Source organism: Ischnura elegans, chromosome 2 (genome assembly GCF_921293095.1).
Source record: "Ischnura elegans chromosome 2, ioIscEleg1.1, whole genome shotgun sequence".
Classification (NCBI taxonomy): Eukaryota; Metazoa; Arthropoda; class Insecta; order Odonata; family Coenagrionidae; genus Ischnura; species Ischnura elegans.
This window is the reverse complement of record NC_060247.1, coordinates 114194085-114211569: the sequence shown is the minus strand read 5'-3', so window position 1 is coordinate 114211569 and position 17485 is coordinate 114194085. Positions and strand designations below refer to the sequence as shown.

At 38.0% G+C, this 17485-nt stretch overlaps 1 protein-coding gene across 4 annotated transcripts in view; it reads left to right on the top strand.

Moving 5' to 3' along the window:
- LOC124154437 (pyruvate carboxylase, mitochondrial) overlaps positions 1-14708 on the top strand; it is a 105482-nt gene extending 90774 nt beyond the window's left edge. For all 4 annotated transcript variants that reach the window (XM_046528152.1, XM_046528153.1, XM_046528154.1 and 1 more), the window contains exons 13-19: positions 782-1022; positions 2258-2507; positions 2759-3003; positions 5812-5991; positions 9790-10035; positions 10471-10614; positions 11517-14708. In XM_046528152.1, the coding sequence (XP_046384108.1) occupies positions 782-1022; positions 2258-2507; positions 2759-3003; positions 5812-5991; positions 9790-10035; positions 10471-10614; positions 11517-11765 (1555 nt within the window). In that variant the 3' untranslated portion in view covers positions 11766-14708. The remainder of the gene's footprint in view (positions 1-781; positions 1023-2257; positions 2508-2758; positions 3004-5811; positions 5992-9789; positions 10036-10470; positions 10615-11516) is intronic.
- Positions 14709-17485: the final 2777 nt, after the last annotated feature.

Genomic DNA, 17485 nt, shown 5'->3' with positions numbered 1-17485 from the left:
GCATAATTTTCTCTGTAGGACTAAGATTTGAGTGGTAAATTAATGAATGCACACAAATTTAGGAAATTCAATTTAGGTATCTGTGCCAGTGTGTGGTTAATATCTCTCCTTTTTTATTATTGTTCACTATGAGGAAGGTCCACAACCGATTGGAGTATGTAAATCAATTCTAAAGTGTCTTTTGGCATTGAAGATCAGATTACTGTTGGCACTTCAATGCATTTTCTGTCTCTTTTCAGGCAACCCTTACAGTGTTTAAATCTGCTTTGATACACACCCTGAGAGGGTTTAATAAAAATCGAGCATATTCAATCCCTTTCCATTTTCATCAAAGTATAAGTTTAGTGTCAGAATCCTTAAAGCCTTAACCTTGGCATGTATTATAAGGGTGACTGGCAGTGGCATTGCTTCAGCCGTGAACTTGACATTTCAGAGGGTTTGCTGGAAATATTTTCAAAAATTTAGATTTAAAAATTTAAATTGCTGCTTTTATAGTCTTTTCAGAGCCTTGTTCTCCAACAAAGTTGTTTCTTACATTATCTGTTTGAACTTAACAATGCAGCTCTCATGAATTTAAAATGTGGATTGGCAAAAGACTGAAATTCTAAAGTAAAAATTCATACTCCTGAAATATTCTTAATGTGAGAAGCAATGTGAATATGCATCTCAGTGCTTGGTGTTTTATTACTTATCTATTTTAAATACTTTTGCATTTCTTAATGCAATCGTATTAATATGTGATCTTACATTTTTAACAATGGCTTTATTATTTATGTTATAGATTCTGTGAACTGTCTGTGAAAAGTGGAATGGATATTTTTAGAGTTTTTGACTCATTGAATTACCTCCCCAACTTAATTGTGGGTATGGATGCTGTTGGTAAAGCCGGTGGAGTGGTTGAGGCAGCCATCTCATACACTGGTGACGTATCAGATCCTACACGCACCAAGTATGACCTCAAGTATTATTTGAACTTGTCTGATGAACTTGTGAAAGCTGGGACACACATTTTGTGTATCAAGGTGAGTTTTATCGTCTATGTGCACTGCGCTTTGTTTTTGTGTTGAGAATATGCCTAATGAATCAAATCTCTGAAATCTTCTTAGTATGTATTATCTTCCTTACATGTTTCTCTTGTTCATTTTTTGACTGCTTGTAAGCTTACAATGAAAAGATATTGTTCATTTTCATTCTGGTTATGCAAGTAATAATACTTACAGAAGTGAAACTTATATTTTCATCATCAGTATTAAGTGCTAATATGAGTTCAGGGATTTATTTTTCTTTCAAAGGCATATGGGAGATTTTAGTCCCTTAGATCCCAGTTGCTTTGATTTTTTCAAAATACATTTGTCATTAAGAAAGAAATGGTGGAAAAGTAAAAACTGAAATATTTCAGAAGGCTTTTATGTCAAAATTTTGTTTTTCACTAACAAAATGTTACATTCTGGTATTTTGTTAGTAAATCTATGATTTACATTCAGCGTCCCAAAAAACCCCGAAGAGATGAAGGAATCAGTACCAATAACTTTACTCTGAGAAAAATGTAATGGATATTTTTCTGACATATTGAATTACCTCCCCAACTTAATTGTGCTGGATGCTGTCAGTAAAGCCAGTGGAGTGGTTAATCCAGCCATCTTGTAATGTTGCTATTACGATACATATCGTTGATGTCTTCACTAGACTACGGTATTTTAAACTAAAGTAATGGAATGAATTTTGCTACACTCAATTTAGTAATTCTCCATTTTTAGTGTCTTTGAAGTGTGGGAATTTCTCTGAAATGGGAGATAAAAGTATTTTTGAATTATTTATCTATGTGTTTAACTTGGCTGAAAAAAAATCTTGTACAAGGTGGAGTGGCAGGTGAAATTTTTGGTGTGTAATAATAAGGATGACTAGGCTTCTATTATCATGGAAAGATATTAACCCATTGCTTTTAACTTTCTCTTCACTAGTCAATTTAGTGGCAACAACTTGATCATCCCTTTTCAGTGCGTGCCTTACTGTAATTTCAGCTGTAGTGAATCCTGAAATTGCGAAGTAAAGTTGGTGATTTTTGATAAAATGCAATTCTGCACTGTCAAGTGTAGTGCAGTGCACCTGTTTCTTGTTTCTATGGTTTGAATACAAATGACACTACTCCAAAAAGAATTCACCCCCTATTCATAAATTCCTTACCACCCTATCTAGTGTTTGTTGTTAATCTGTCATCACAATGGCCTCCTCTTTTTGTTTATTTCTGTGAATGCAGGACATGGCTGGACTGCTGAAGCCACGTGCTGCGAAGATGCTGGTGTCTGCACTGAGGGATCGCCATCCTGACGTACCCCTGCATATCCACACGCACGACACATCTGGTGCGGGTGTTGCATCGCTGCTTGCGTGCGCAGAAGCAGGGGCAGATGTGGTGGATGTGGCCGTTGACTCCATGTCTGGGATGACGTCACAACCGAGTATGGGAGCCATAGTGGCGGCACTTCAAGGCTCTGAATTGGACACAGGTGGGTGAGCTCTCTTTTAAATGCTCTGGAGAGAGAGCATCATCCTGTTGAAAATCTTGAGCTAAACAGAGACTTTGAGAAATTTTCAAGAGATTTTCAGGAGGATTTTTCATCATAATCCTCTTGAAAACAATATGAAGGCACCCATAAGGGTTTTTTTTTACTAATGTAGAAATCCTTGCTGCAATGCTTGCATGGAAAACTTCTGAGATGCCGTGGAAATTTATAATCTTGTTATTGCATCTCAACAGGTCTCAATCTGAAGCATGTGAGTGAATATTCAGCTTATTGGGAGCAGGCACGTACGTTGTATGCACCATTTGAATGTGCGACAACAATGAAGTCAGGAAATGCTGATGTGTATGTGAATGAAATCCCAGGGGGTCAGTACACAAACCTCCAGTTCCAAGCTTACTCCTTGGGTCTGGGTGACTTCTTTGAAGATGTGAAGAAGGCATACAGTGAAGCTAACTTGCTTCTTGGGGACATTATCAAGGTGAGGAAACTGCATTCTCTCCTAAAAATCAAAATTGTACTTTCAAACTCCTTCCCACTGTGTGTGTCTATGTTCAAATACTGGTTTCTTCTGCTCGATCTAAGCTTGAGTGCTTTATCGTGGATTCTTCAAGTACAGCACACTGTCTGTTAAACCGTGGTCTCCTTGGTGACATTCATTAAGAGCAGGCTTATGCCAATGCAGAGTTTCTCTTTACTCTTTCTTCCCTACATTTCCCTCTTGGTACAAGTGGCCTCAGCTGTCGGTCGCCTCCTCAAATTGCCATACCACACCTGCACTTTGTAATATGTATGCACTACAAACTGACCTATCAGTTATGACCCTTTTGAGCTACATTTTTTTGAACGGACTCGGGAAATCCGTGAAACTTGGCTTTACACCACATACTGACGACTTCTACGGCAGGAGTCCTTTTTTCCTGATTTGATCATGTGCTTATATACAGGCGGTACTCGACTTTCGTACAATTCACACTTTTGTACGTTCCAAATTGACGCCTTTCACGTGACTTTTGTACTTTAAATTCGGACTTTCGAACATTTGTCTGTAACTTTTTGAAATTCCCGTGATGTTTACTGCACATCCCAACATTCGACTGTTTTATATGGCAGTATTTGCGTACAATACAAAGGTACATGTTCGAGGGCAGTGTTGACTTTGATCAAGGTGATTTTTTTAAGAGAGACACTACTTGCTATAGGCTTCCTATGTCAAGGGAAGAAGAAAGCTATAGTTAAGCCTTCATTGGAGAGATTTTTCAAAAAGTTGACTAGACGCCATCACACAGCTTTCAATAAAATTAATAAATAAAAATGTTTCTTTCTAATGCTTCTCCAAAATGTTCTGTTTGAGTGCAGTTTAATTCATGTACGATGTATACACCTTAAACAACGATATTGTGCAAAATATCATCCGATTTCTGTATGTTATTTGTCTTTTTTGAATAAGATGCGAAATAGATGCGATCCCGAGATATGCGGTGACGAGATGTCACCTGCCGATGAAAGCGAGGTGTAAAAATTTAAAGAGTGAGACTTCAACAATTGCATTTCGTTATGCTTCTTGATATGCTTTTTATTTATAATGGACATTATTGTTGGAATGTCACCTGAAATACCAAGATGAAGTTTCACTTAGTACTCGCAATGGAATTTTGGTTTTTTAACTTTTATTTACATTTTCTGTGTATTTTCGGAAGGCATCATGTAATGTGAGGAAATTTATTAATTTATTATTAAACATTAGTTAACAAAAATAAGATCTGTTCAGAAAATAAGGTTTTAGTATGTATGTTTTGCTCTTTTGGAACTTAACCCCTGATTAGTATGGAAGTCAATGGACTTTCGTGCATTCATCTTTCGTACACATTTTCAGGAACGCATTGTGTGCGAAAGTTGGGAACCGCCTGTATGCAAGAGAAATTCACTTGGAGTTTTCCATGAGAATTTAGAACTTAGGACATATTCTAAGCAGGAACAAATAATGTCTTGAAATATTTTAGATTTTTGCAAACTCCAATATGAGGTTAGAAACGCTATACATGCGGAAATATGATGCTTGAATATTGATGTACTTCTACCTGTTCTTTTAAGTCTGTGATTCCCAACCTTTTTTTCCTCCTGTACCCTTCTATATGTCCATATATAACTTATATTGTACCCCCAAAAATGTAACGTGCACATTTTATTAGATACAGTGCAACCTCGATATAACGACACCCCACGGTGCACTAATAAACACTCGCTATAGCGAATTGTCGCTTTACCGGAGGTGGAGCAAATAATAGCCAATATACCTGTTGCGAACAGATATACAGGAACAGGAGTGGTGCGGCGACAGATAAACATCTATCCAGTAAACGTAAGCATAAATCCAGATGAAAGGCGATGTTTTTTTGCATCACTAAATTTCCTCACTCAAATAATGACTAACTATTCAAACAATTTATAAGCGCCGCACTGAATAAAAATCATGCAAAGCATTGTTTCGTCAATCATTATATTTATCGAACGACAGTTTACCACATAAATTTGAGACTGACCACTCCATTAACTTCATTTCTAACAGATCGCTAGCAATTACAGAGGTTAAGGAGTCTTGATGAAAGTCTTCCGGCGGTGAAACCCTCGCTATGGCGAGAGCCAACACCGAAACGGTCTCGTAAAAACGAATTTTTTAACACTCTTATTATAGGGTCAATTGACGGTGCATCGGCTATCTCTCGTTATAGCGGGGGTGTCGCTATAGCCCGTACTCGCTTTAACGAGGTTCCACTGTACATAATTTTGCTATGTTTAGGTTACAATTTTTGTTATAACCAGTTCTATAAATAGAGATTTTGTTTTAAATACCCCATATAAAATGTATAAATATTTCCTGGTTATGAGATACATAGTTTCTGCCATCCGCTATTACTGATTATTTTCGGCGTACCCCCTACTGGACCGGTTTACCACCGGTTGGGAACCTCTGCTTTAAGTGATGCTGAAGTGAAAAAAACAAACTGTACATAATTTTTATATGCATAATATTAAAGTTTTTTTCTTTGTGATAAGCAGAGTAAACTTCCTTATTTTTTTTTTGTGAAATATGTTGAGCTTCTTTATTGCTTTGAATCTTCGGATTTTCACAAGGAGATGTGACTGGATGAGGCCTCCGTTGTTTTTTTGCTGTTTGTAAAAAAATAGGGATATCTGCATCTATAATGCTGTGTGGGTTGTCTCTCCTCTTTGTCAATGTTTGGAAGAAACTTGAGTTTATCATCTTGTTCACTTTTTTTAACCACAGGTGACGCCGTCCTCCAAAGTAGTGGGTGACCTTGCACAATTCATGGTGCAGAACAAGCTGACTGCCAAGGAGGTTGAGGAGAAGGCAGAGGAGCTGTCCTTCCCCAAATCCGTGGTTGAATTCCTCCAGGGCTACATTGGCACACCTCACGGAGGCTTCCCTGAACCATTCAGATCAAAGGTATGGCAAGTCAGTGGCGCAGTGGCGAAGGGGGGGGGGGGGGAATGAACCACCCCCCCCCCCCAGAGCTCAGAGAAATTTTTAAGTTTAATCCATTTTACTTGATTGGATTGAATTGATATCACTAATAGAATAGAGTAAGGATTATTAAAATATCCCTCAGAAAGCCATAAAACTACCCATGTTGAAACATTTATCTTAAAATTCCGCAATTTATTACATAATTTTGCACCTACCGCTTATCCTGGTGGGTATACCACACACCCGGGTATCTGGTATTAGTGGCACCTAAACCCTCCCCCCTCGCCTTCATTTCTAGCTGTGTCCCTGTGGCAAGTGCTATTGGTATTGTTTTGTTGACCCTTTAATTTGTGGAAGATAGGTCATCCACTCTGTGCTGAAACTATTCATGAGAAGCAATACTCTCTAAAGGGTAGAGCAGGTAGAATACCCTTGTACTGCTCTGCTTGCAATCCTTTTCTTGAGGTTCTGCAGGGAGAGCTGTGGCCATCTGCTCATGGACCAAAGAAACTTCAAATCACTCTGTAAAATTTTTTTAGTTGGGATGGAAGTACGATAAAATGTTTTATAAAGTTTTTTTGTGATTTTCTTTTCGATTTGATACCAAGCACAAAGAAAATCTTTTGATATTAACCCACTTCAAGTGAGACCACTAGATGGTGTTGAAGATAATTGGAATACAATTCATGGATCATCGGAAAGAAATGTTGTCCATTCTGAGTGAAGAAGGGACTAGTTTGGTTAAGGAGAGAGAGTTGTCAATTATATGTACATATTCCTCTGTGGAGGGAAAAAGTTTTTGCATGCGGGATCAGGAGAAGGGGCTGGGGGAGGAGAGAGCAGCTGATAAGAAAGGGTCGAACATAAAAGGGCATTGTTTCCACAGTTGCCTATACACGGGTATGTTTACTTTCTCAGCAGCTGAAGGGTGAAACCAAGTAAAATGAAAATGCTTTTGCTTACATTCCATCAGTGAATAGGACGTTTAGTTATCATGGATTTGCTCAAAAGATGTACCAAAGATAATTTCACTGTGGATTGAGACATTGCAGTTTGGAGCAGTATGCAAGTTACAATGTTAAATCAAACTCTTGGTGTTATACTTGGATCAGGGACTCCCACTTCAGCCTAGCTTCCAGGCCTAGCCTAGCCCATTGAGACACCAGGGCGGGGCATTTCCCTTTGTGCTCCCCTGACTGGAAGAATAAAAAAAATTTGGAGATGGATTCCATTCTTGGATAATTCTCTATCCAACGTAAAACTCTTTCATAAATTCAGCTTATTAAAACCTCTTGTCTGTTTCCCCACACTTCTATTTTCACCGACCATGGTTTCGGCAACTTGTGCCATTATCAAGGCACAATAATAATGATAATGGCACAAGTTGCCAAAACCATGGTTGGTGAAAATAAAAGAGTGTGGAAACAGACAAGTGGTTTTAATAAGCTGAATATCAAAGATTTCCACTGTATCACGCCGGACACTGTATCTTTCATAAATTGGCTATCTTTTCCATTTATTTTATTATTTTTATAGACTTTCATCAAACTGCTCTTTTGAACATTTTCAAAACTTTTTCCCAAGCTATACAATAATATGTTTAATGTATTCGCCTTGTTGATATATTTTCTTGGCTATGAATTCCCAGCTAGCCGTATCCCTAAATATGAGGATAATATACATATATGCTCTGATGAAACCTGTCTGGACGCAGAGATAAAGTATGAAGTATCCTCACCTTATTGGGGGACAAATGGGAGATGAATGTCCGCAATTTTGTGGAGATACTGAAACAGCTAAGTCTTTTCTTAACCTTTGTGCATCATGAAGGAGTTTCACCATGTTACGCCAACCACCATCGCATTCATCTATCCTTATGCCGAATTGACCGGTAGCTGGTGGCAGCTTTGAGTACGATTGCTGCGCCATCAGGCAAAATTCATGAGAACTACAAGAAAATAATGTAGTAACATAAATTGGCTTTTGATGAGGAAAGATTCATTGCATTAAATTTCAGAATTGCATTTTATTATATTGTAGTATCCCAAATAGTATCAAATATGTCAGAGACATCTCACAAGGCATGTATATGACCACTCAGAGAGGTCTGCATGCCTATAAGATCATGTTTTGTGAGATGCCTCTGAGATATTTTATGATATATGGGATAATAACATGCAATGATGAAGTGGGAGGGGGAACCCAAAAATAATGGAAATTTTGCAATAACTTTTTTATTAATCAATATTTTCCCACCAAATTTTTATCACCTTCAAAATAATCCTCATTGACTGCAACACATTTATCTAATTGTTTCTTCGACTATTCAGAACAATTTTTTAATTCACTTAAGTCAATGTTCTTTAGGCCTTTTAGCGATTTTTGTTTTACCTAATCTACAGTCCCAAAATGTTTTCCTTTCATATCCCTTTTCAGTCTAGGAAATAAAAAGAGTCACAGGTGGCAATTTCTGGTGAATAGGGGGGTGAACAATTGGCGTCATGCTGTTTTCTTTGTCATAAACCGCTTCATGGACAGCGTGGTGTGGGTGGGTGCGTTGTCGTGGTGGAAGAACCAGTCACCTGTGTGCCAAAGATCTACCCTTTTCTTCCGGATATTTTCCCTTAACCTCTGCAAAATATCTACAAAGTTCGTCAATGGTTCGGCAACGATCTTTTCTTGAACGAAGGAGTGGATTTTCGCAACATTGTCGTCCGTTATTGATGTTGACGGGTGCCCTGAATGAGGAAGGTCATCAATCGACATCTGTCCATTCTTGAAATGCGAAAACCAGTCGTAGACGTGTTTTACTGAGAGCACTATCCCCATAAGCAGTTTTAAGCATCACTAGAGTTTCTGCGGGTGTTTTCCACAACAAAAAACTAAACTTCACAGCCACACGTTGCTCCCGGCATTCACCCATTACACGTTTTCGCTACATTGGAAAATATTGGTTAACCAAAAAAAATCCCATAGACAAACGGATGCACTCAGAGCAACCAGGATTCTCACGCTGACTCAGGAAATATCATTGCTTAGAACCCTTTACAGGAAAAACCAATCCCTCTCTCAGCCGCCTCCCACAGCACTAATCCCGTTACTTTTGGGTCCCTTCTCATATAATGCAATGGCTCTTTTACTATTGAAAGCCAATACTGCATTGGTCTTAAAAATAAGTTTTTTTTACACTATGTTATGCATTTATTCAAGTTTAAGTACATACCAAAAAAATCCGACATAAGAAGATGGAAAATAAACAAAACGATTGCACTAAAATGATTAATTTAACGAATCATTCATCATAAAACAACATGCATTGCACTAGAACTAGGAGGAGCAGCCTTCATACCTTCAGCGGTAAATCAAATCCCACAAATCTTACTGTTCAAGTCCATTCTATCCTTAAACACATAGCCACTAATGTCGTTAACGGTAATGGAGGACGTCAACGCCGCTATGCGACCAATTTTTGCGATATGGCATTGTGACACCCCCTCCCAAATGCTTGATATCGTGGAAAAAAAGGGACATTGAAGGTGGAGGATAAGCTTATCCCCAAAATATCTGATTTCTCCGAGGATATGGTAAAATCTGCGTTAGCAGGATTGTGATTAAAGGCAGCATTTAAATATGTTCCTATTTTTTTTACTGGTATTTTAATTTACAGACTCTTAGCGAATGAAAAGATATAATTTAGAATTTTGAGACTTGTGCTCTCTGTTAATTGGAGAGTAATGAGTTGATTCCACCAGGGTTTCTAATTTTATGTTCTTTCAGGTTCTGAAAGCCCTCCCAAGAGTGGAAGGCAGGCCTGGTGCCTCCTTGCCAATGCTGGACCTTGGGAAACTTAAAGATGAGCTGGTGGAAAAATTTGGTAGAGTTTCAGACAAGGATGTGATGAGTGCTGCTCTCTACCCTGAAGTTTGCGATGAGTATCTTGACTTCAGGCACAAGTTTGGTCCTGTGGATAAACTCGACACCAGAATATTCCTCACTGGACCTAAAGTTGGTGAAGAATTTGAGGTATGTTTGTTTGAATGGCTGGATGTAAATATCATAAAGGTGGACAAATTATTGCTCTTAAAACTAGGGAGTTTATATTTACAGTCAAACCATTGAAAATTCTTTTAAAGAAAGCCTTTTGATTTTGCCCACATCTTTTAGTAGCTCTAATATACTGCTTCAAAATTGGAATGCTCCCTTTGATTTTATGCTGTTGTAATAGATTGCATTTGTCTGATTATGTACTTCCCAAGTCATTTCTTCTTTTATGACAAGATTTTGATTTCTAACCCATTTTTGACTTGGCTTTACCAACTGTCATGATTAATATATATCCATTTTTTTCTTCTTCCTTCAACTAATTTATCCGATTGGCTCTATAAAATCATCATTTTATTCTCTTTTTCATGTGCTTGTGAATTTTGTCTTTGACCATCAAAATGCTGTCGTTAATAGGTGACCATAGAGAAGGGGAAAACGCTGGGAATTAAAACATTGGCCATGGCAGAGGACCTAACGGCCAATGGCGAGCGAGAAGTGTTCTTTGAGCTCAACGGCCAGCTGCGATCAGTGTTCATCAAAGACAAAGAAGCAGTCAAGGTGAGTGATGGGAATCAATTATAGTCCAAAAAATATCTTGTCTATTGCATGCGCAAGAGGAGTATATTTGGTGTATGCAAATCAATAAACACCAGTGTGAAAGATTAGTAGCTTCCCACAAAATGATTCTCTGGTATACTATGAATTTTATGGAATTTAATTTTTGGCTTTTTCTCTTTTTTCGTCCCATTTCCTGGCCAGTTAGTAGTCATGTCTCTCAGTGCTGATTTCGAGGTGGGGGTGTTGGGTATCATGGCCTGGGTCTAGGGATTATGGAATACATGCCCCTGTGAGAGACAGATAATATGGGAGGAAGGGGTGTTTTCAGAAATGGGGAGTGCTATACTCTACGATGAATAAAATTCTAACTCCTCTCACGTTTGGGACTTGTAGTCATACATTTGCATGTGCACTCACTTCACAAGGATACAAAAACTATTAAACTAACAAAAATTCATAAAATTTGGGGGGGGGGGGTCATTACCTCTGCAACCCCCCCCCCCCTTAAATCCATCTCTGGCCTGACTTGAGTTGTTCTTTTTTTGACTTCAACAAGGGGGTGTTCAACAGCATTGGCGAAATGTAATACCTTAAAGTGATAACATGTCTTAGGTCTGACCCGTAGACAAATGGCTTGTAGATATTCATCACTTATTTTTATGCATTAGTTGTGCTTTTGAAATGAAAACTTGGAGAGCCAACTTTAACAATTGACATCTTTACAATATTTCCAGAAATCATTGGAGGGGAGTTGGATGTGGTAGAGGGGGTGTAGGGTCTAGCACCCCCTTCCTTTATCTACCACTGTCTTTCAGGAAATGCAATGATGTCCAGTTTTTCCTAATGTTGTTAAAGCCGTTAGTAGGTAATTAGTTGGTTATTGGCATTGTTTGTTTTTGCAGGAGCTGCATATCCACCCTAAGGCTGTGAAGAGCATCAAGGGGCAGGTGGGTGCACCAATGCCTGGCTCTGTGATTGACATTCGAGTGGCGGTGGGTGACAAAGTGGAGAAGGGCGCAGCACTTGTGGTGCTGTCGGCCATGAAGATGGAGATGGTTGTGCAGGCACCGGTCGCTGGTGTCATCAAGAGTCTGGACATAACCAAGGGGATGAAGCTGGAGGGGGAGGACTTGCTGATGACGATCGAGTAATCGATCGACCCCCTCTGCAGTTGACTGCTCTCTCCTGTGCCTGTCAATAGATGGCCAGGGCCGCACCATTGTGATAGCATTTGGACTTAGGGAATATTTATAGAGTTGGCTCTGAAGTATTCGTTGTCAATCGCTGTTGCCTGATTGGTGAAACCTCCATGATTGAGATTTTTCTCCTCCTGTTAACCCAGTCTAAACTTCATTTGATGGAAATTTTCTCTCTCAGAAATAGCCCATTGAAATTCTAAAAGAAAATTTTCAAAAATTATTGTAGTGAATAGGCAAGAATGGTTAAATTGGTAAGTTTAACTTTTGTTTGAGTTGCCCTCTCAAGTGATGCCCTCAATGAATAAACTCCTTTAAAATTATCACTAATGGAGGTTTCAGTCCAGCAGCATGAGAACTGAGGTTCATAATGTGATGAGGTGAATATTTTTTCAACTCCCATTGTACAGTTTGCCTTGGCTTGAGAATGTGACCTTTCCCCTCATGGGAAGTATGGAATGGAGGAGTGCCGTACTTGAAAGTGTGATTATGTGGAAGATGCTCTGCTGTTTGTTTGTGAGAAGACTGCAGCCATGGGAGGAAATGGTGATGTGGGAACGTGATTTTCCATTGTTCACTCCTCTGAAAATTTACCTCATTTGATTTCAGCACAATTTTGAACTTAAAGTTAGATGACTTTATATAGCTGGCTCTTGTTTTCCATTGTGGCCCTTGCTTGCTCTGATGATGGCTTTGGAGTCGACGAACAATTTGTACTGGTGCTGTAACTTGTTCACAGGTGTCCTACTACCACATGTATACTTTGTAAGGGAGTTATAAATGGGACAGGGCTCTTAGGTAAGGGGAAAACTTAGCTTGTCCCACCTAGCCTGCTACCATGTTTTAGTAAGTTGTGGTGGATATCAGTCAAGCCTTTGTGCAGTGTTCATAGTAATGGACATTGTAATAATGTTTCAGACATAGTGGAAGATGGTGATACATAGTATGAAATTATGCTAGGCATTGGACCAAAGAGATTGACAATAATCATATTTGAGGTAGCATGTTGTATTGCGGATCACACTGTGGGAAGAAAATCCGGTGATGGGGACTTGAGTTCAGAGCAGAATAGTGTTGAACATTCCATGGGATCCTTGCCTTTACACCTATAATTTTAAGGGATGGAATGTTGATTTTTTATTCAGCCAAAAAATCTTTGGCCTCGCGAAGTAAAAAGCTCCCCATTTGCTCCCACCCCTTGATTTTTGCCAGTGTGGCTCATCTCAAATTGTCGTGTTTTAGCAGGGAGGAGGTGCGATATTCTCAGTTTAGTAAAATAATCCACTAAGCAGAATTCTCATTGAAACCACCATGCTCAGTTGACTTAGGTTGTGAGGTGTAAAGCTGTGATGGAAGCTAGTAAGGGGGTGTGGTGATGGTACTGGTATCACATAATCTACTATCTGTTGGCTGTGTGATGCGATTGAGATTAATTGGAATCGAAAATTTGAATGAATTAGATTAATTATTTTTAAACTACTATACACAAAATATACAACTAAAAATATCATTATTTTAAAGGTGATGTGAAAAACTTGAAAGAAATGATCGTAATTGTAGATACATAATTACTTATGATAAACTGTGGCTTCCATTAATTTTAAGAACGTAATTAATTGTATTTATGTACATATATAAATACAAAAGTCCAATTGTGCATGTAATTTCAAACTGTTGAATGGCATGATTTGATGTACAAGTTAAAGCGCTGTAATGTGAGTAAATGATACCTCCATAATCTTCATTTACTTCATCTAATTCAGTTTCATCATCATCGTGGAATTTTCTAAGCATCTGCATTTCATTCTTTGTCTCTCCCTTTATGGTATGGACCATCTTTGAAACTCTTTACAACTTTGTGTTTTGATTCGTGACAGGTATTCTCTAGATTAATCCCTTATGATAATTTTGTTCGAATGTCTTGAAAGGGTTCTTATACAAGGATTGGTTAAATCCAATTTTTTAACTGAAAACATTTATTCCTAGCTTAATTTTAGATTGGCCCGAGTAGTCCTGATAAACACTTCTTTGTTCATTATTGTCTTCTTTTGCCATCAAAGAATATTTTCATGCTGATATTTTTTGAGGAATATGAGAGATGGAGTGATGGCCATGAATCGTGTCATTTGCTAAACCTGCCACTTTAAAGCCTTTCTTGCCAGCACACTCGGCATTCATATCCCATTGCAGTTTTTTTTCTATTGTGATGTGGGTAAGTTGGAAGTTCAGCTGTGTTGATTTCCATTTTGTACAAATACCCAATCTATGTTGGCTGGTGGATAGTGCCCGATCCATTTGGAAATGTTAAATTGGCATAGCAATTGTCACATTTTGAATTCAATTAAGTGAGATTGCAAATATGGGGAAGTGTTCCAATAGACTGAATGGAAGAACAAGTGCAACTTCTAATTTTCTTTCCCTTGATTGTTTGGAAGAAGGTGCTGGCAAACAATCAAACGATTGCCCAAATTGGGAAACCACTTTATGCATGGCATTTTCTATCCTTGTTTACAATTTTGTCCTTGTGCTTCTTAATTGTATGAGTAAAAATTGCCAAATATCATCATGTTGGAATATTAGTTGTGAAGTGTTGTTGTATTATCTCTTGTTTGTTGATTTTATAGTTTTTTGATCAGCTCTACTTATCCAGTTGTTTTGATACATGTGTTTTTGTCCATGTGAATTTTTTGCCGATCCATCCAGTAAGTAATCATTATGTGGAAGCGGAATCTCTTTAGTGTGATGTTTTCTATTTTTAAGTGATTTTTTCAGGGAATATTGTACTTATATGGTTGCCTAAAAAGCATTCCCATTGTAGTACCTCCAATTGTTGATTGCCTCGGGATGCAGAACTATGATTGTTAACATATGCACATTAATAAAAATATTTGGCACGAACTTTTTATTCTTTTACGTTGCCATAATACCTAACATACATGTACCATCATATTGGCGAAGCGTCTGATCATCTCTCGATTCGCTGATGACTAAACCGAAATAAAAATATTTAGATGACTCAAAAAAGGTGGTGTTATGACGATAGTTGCTCCGTTTATTGCCGAAGAAATTTTTTATAGGATTACTTCTCTGTTTTCAATTTAATCTATGCTCAAAGCCTATGTTTTTACTTCTATTGAATCAAGCATTCACGAGATGCTTCTACATTAAATATACATAGTTAACAACAGGAAATCTGCAATCGTGCACATCAACGAAAGGGAATGCCCAAATATGGATGGCAAGGCCAGAATACATACCTCGAGAAAGCTTGCGAGTCTTCATCCTGATGCATATGCAACCTATGTGGTGTATCATACCACTCGAATTGCATAGCTGTGTAGGATACGCGAAAATAATGAAAATTTCGAGTACATATTGAAAACATAGGTAGCACGCATACATATATTTTTCTTTTAATTGGAAGAAAAATACCACCCTTAGAATCTGGGCGACCAAAAGAAAAATCAAATTATCACCTGTATGCAAAATGCATAACCCAGAAAAGTGCTGGTGCATAGTACTATTTGTGAGAAACTTGTCCAATAATAATGGTAAAAGCATTATTGAAGACTGTACACTTCTTCTTTAACCTCAAAACATAATTTATTTATTAACACTCATATGGATTTGCTGTGATTAGCAGCGCTCGTGGTTTTAAAAACTGTGTAAAAATTTTCCATTCCAATGGATAATTTTGAAATTTTCAGTAGTTTATTTTTTATTTTTTCTCAGTCTACAAATATATTTTTGTTTACATTGTGTGGATAGTATTCATTTTATTGGCCTCTAATGAAAAAAGTTATGTTAACACGTTGCGTACCGGGGTACATATTTAAATTCCTAGGAATGCCGATTCTGGAAATATGTGCCTATTAGGGCGTAATGCCTTTGGTTTAAACATGGTTAAAAAGCTAATGTTTAGAATATAACTTTACCCAATCAAACATTATGATGTATCAATTCATTATGAATAATGAACAACAACTGAAAACGTACTAACGAATACGTATTGTACGCTTTAAAATTGTTTAGGTTGACGCGCCTAAATGACGAGAATCTTCGTCATCCGTCTGGAACGTTCGGGAGGAAAATGACTAGAATTCTCGCCATCCGTACGCAACATGTTAATGGATTTATGGTGCAGAGAATTTCCTCGCCACTACGTTGAGGACTGCACTCTCAATGCTGATTTCAAAGTTATGTTTCATATAAAATAAATGATCTATTTAAAATCATATTAGTTAATATTTTAAACTGCATAAACAAAATGAAATTGTTTAATAAAAGGAAAATATTACTAAACTAAATCTGCTTTGTCTTTTAGCTAAGAAACAATGTTTGCCTCTTTATAATGTTCATTGCCACAACTTCATGTCTTTGCAAGAACTATTCTTAGAAACTCATGGCTAGCCAAGGATGATTTTTCCATGGCCTGTGACATAGATTTGCTTTTGAATTTTTGCAATTAAATGAAAAGTGAAAATTTTCAAGCGCGCGAAAACTCGATGGCTAAGTATGAATGCTGGGAAAAGCCTGTGTGACGTCTTTCTGATTCTGGCTGCCCCCGTGTGAGGCCACCATGGTGCAAGGCTATGAGTGCTGCCACGAAGCAGGCTGCTAGCAGGTAGCAGAGTACCCTGCTAGCAGGTAGTGCTTGGCTTAAATAAGGATTATTAATACCCTATCAAACGAAGGAAACTTTCTGACCATAGGCAATTTAATAGGTGATTATTAAGAAATATTTCCCTCAGCTCTGTTGCATGCATTGGTAATCTCAGACGATGTAAAACTCCTGACTATACTCATATAGCATCTGGCCTCCTATGACGTCACGTGGAGTGGCATCGCAAGGGTGCCAATCTGGCCTTTTCAAATGAGACTAAAATTGACCATTGACATTAGTCTAAACTGGGATTTCTAAAACCAAATAATTTGTATATTATGAATACACTAATGGTGGGTAACGAATCGCAATCAATACCTTTCGTTTTCTTTGATGAAGTAAACTACCCTTTTAGTTCAGTATTTATATGGTAAAAATCTTATCATGATGAATGAGTAGATACACAATTTTTCCAGATAGTGAAAATTTGTAAATGTATTTCTTGTTTCTTTGTGTACTCCAATGCTCAGAGATTTTATTCGTCAGGTTTTTAGCAAAAACTTACAAATGCAAAGGGGTGAGTAAGGTGGGTAATACCACGAAGGTTGTTTTGAGGTGAAAGGGTGGAGATACATGGTGGTGTATCGACTGCCAAGGATTTGGGAATACTGGGATTGTTAGGACAGGTAAGCATAGAAAATTCCTATTGTGAAAAAGTTTGAGTGTGCAAGGAAACAATTAGTCACAATGGCCTGCTCTTTCTTTAGCCTTTCATCACTGCATGAGGGACAGGGAACTCACGCCTTTTCAAAATGCCCAAGGGTAGCCCTCCCTTCTTTCCAGTAAGGCCCAGCTCAGGTGGGGAGAAGTTAAATCATTTATTGCGGGGGAAGGAAGTAGGAGGTGGATGACCAATAAGAAATCTTAGTGGGAAAGTATGTAAGTGCTCAATGTTTGGGTCGGTGCATTGCTCCGGAAAGAAAAGGTGAGGAGAGTCCTCTCAGTATGAGGGTATTTTTGTCACCCTAGATCTTCCTCCATCCCTCACGCAGAGCCGGACGGAAGAAAATAG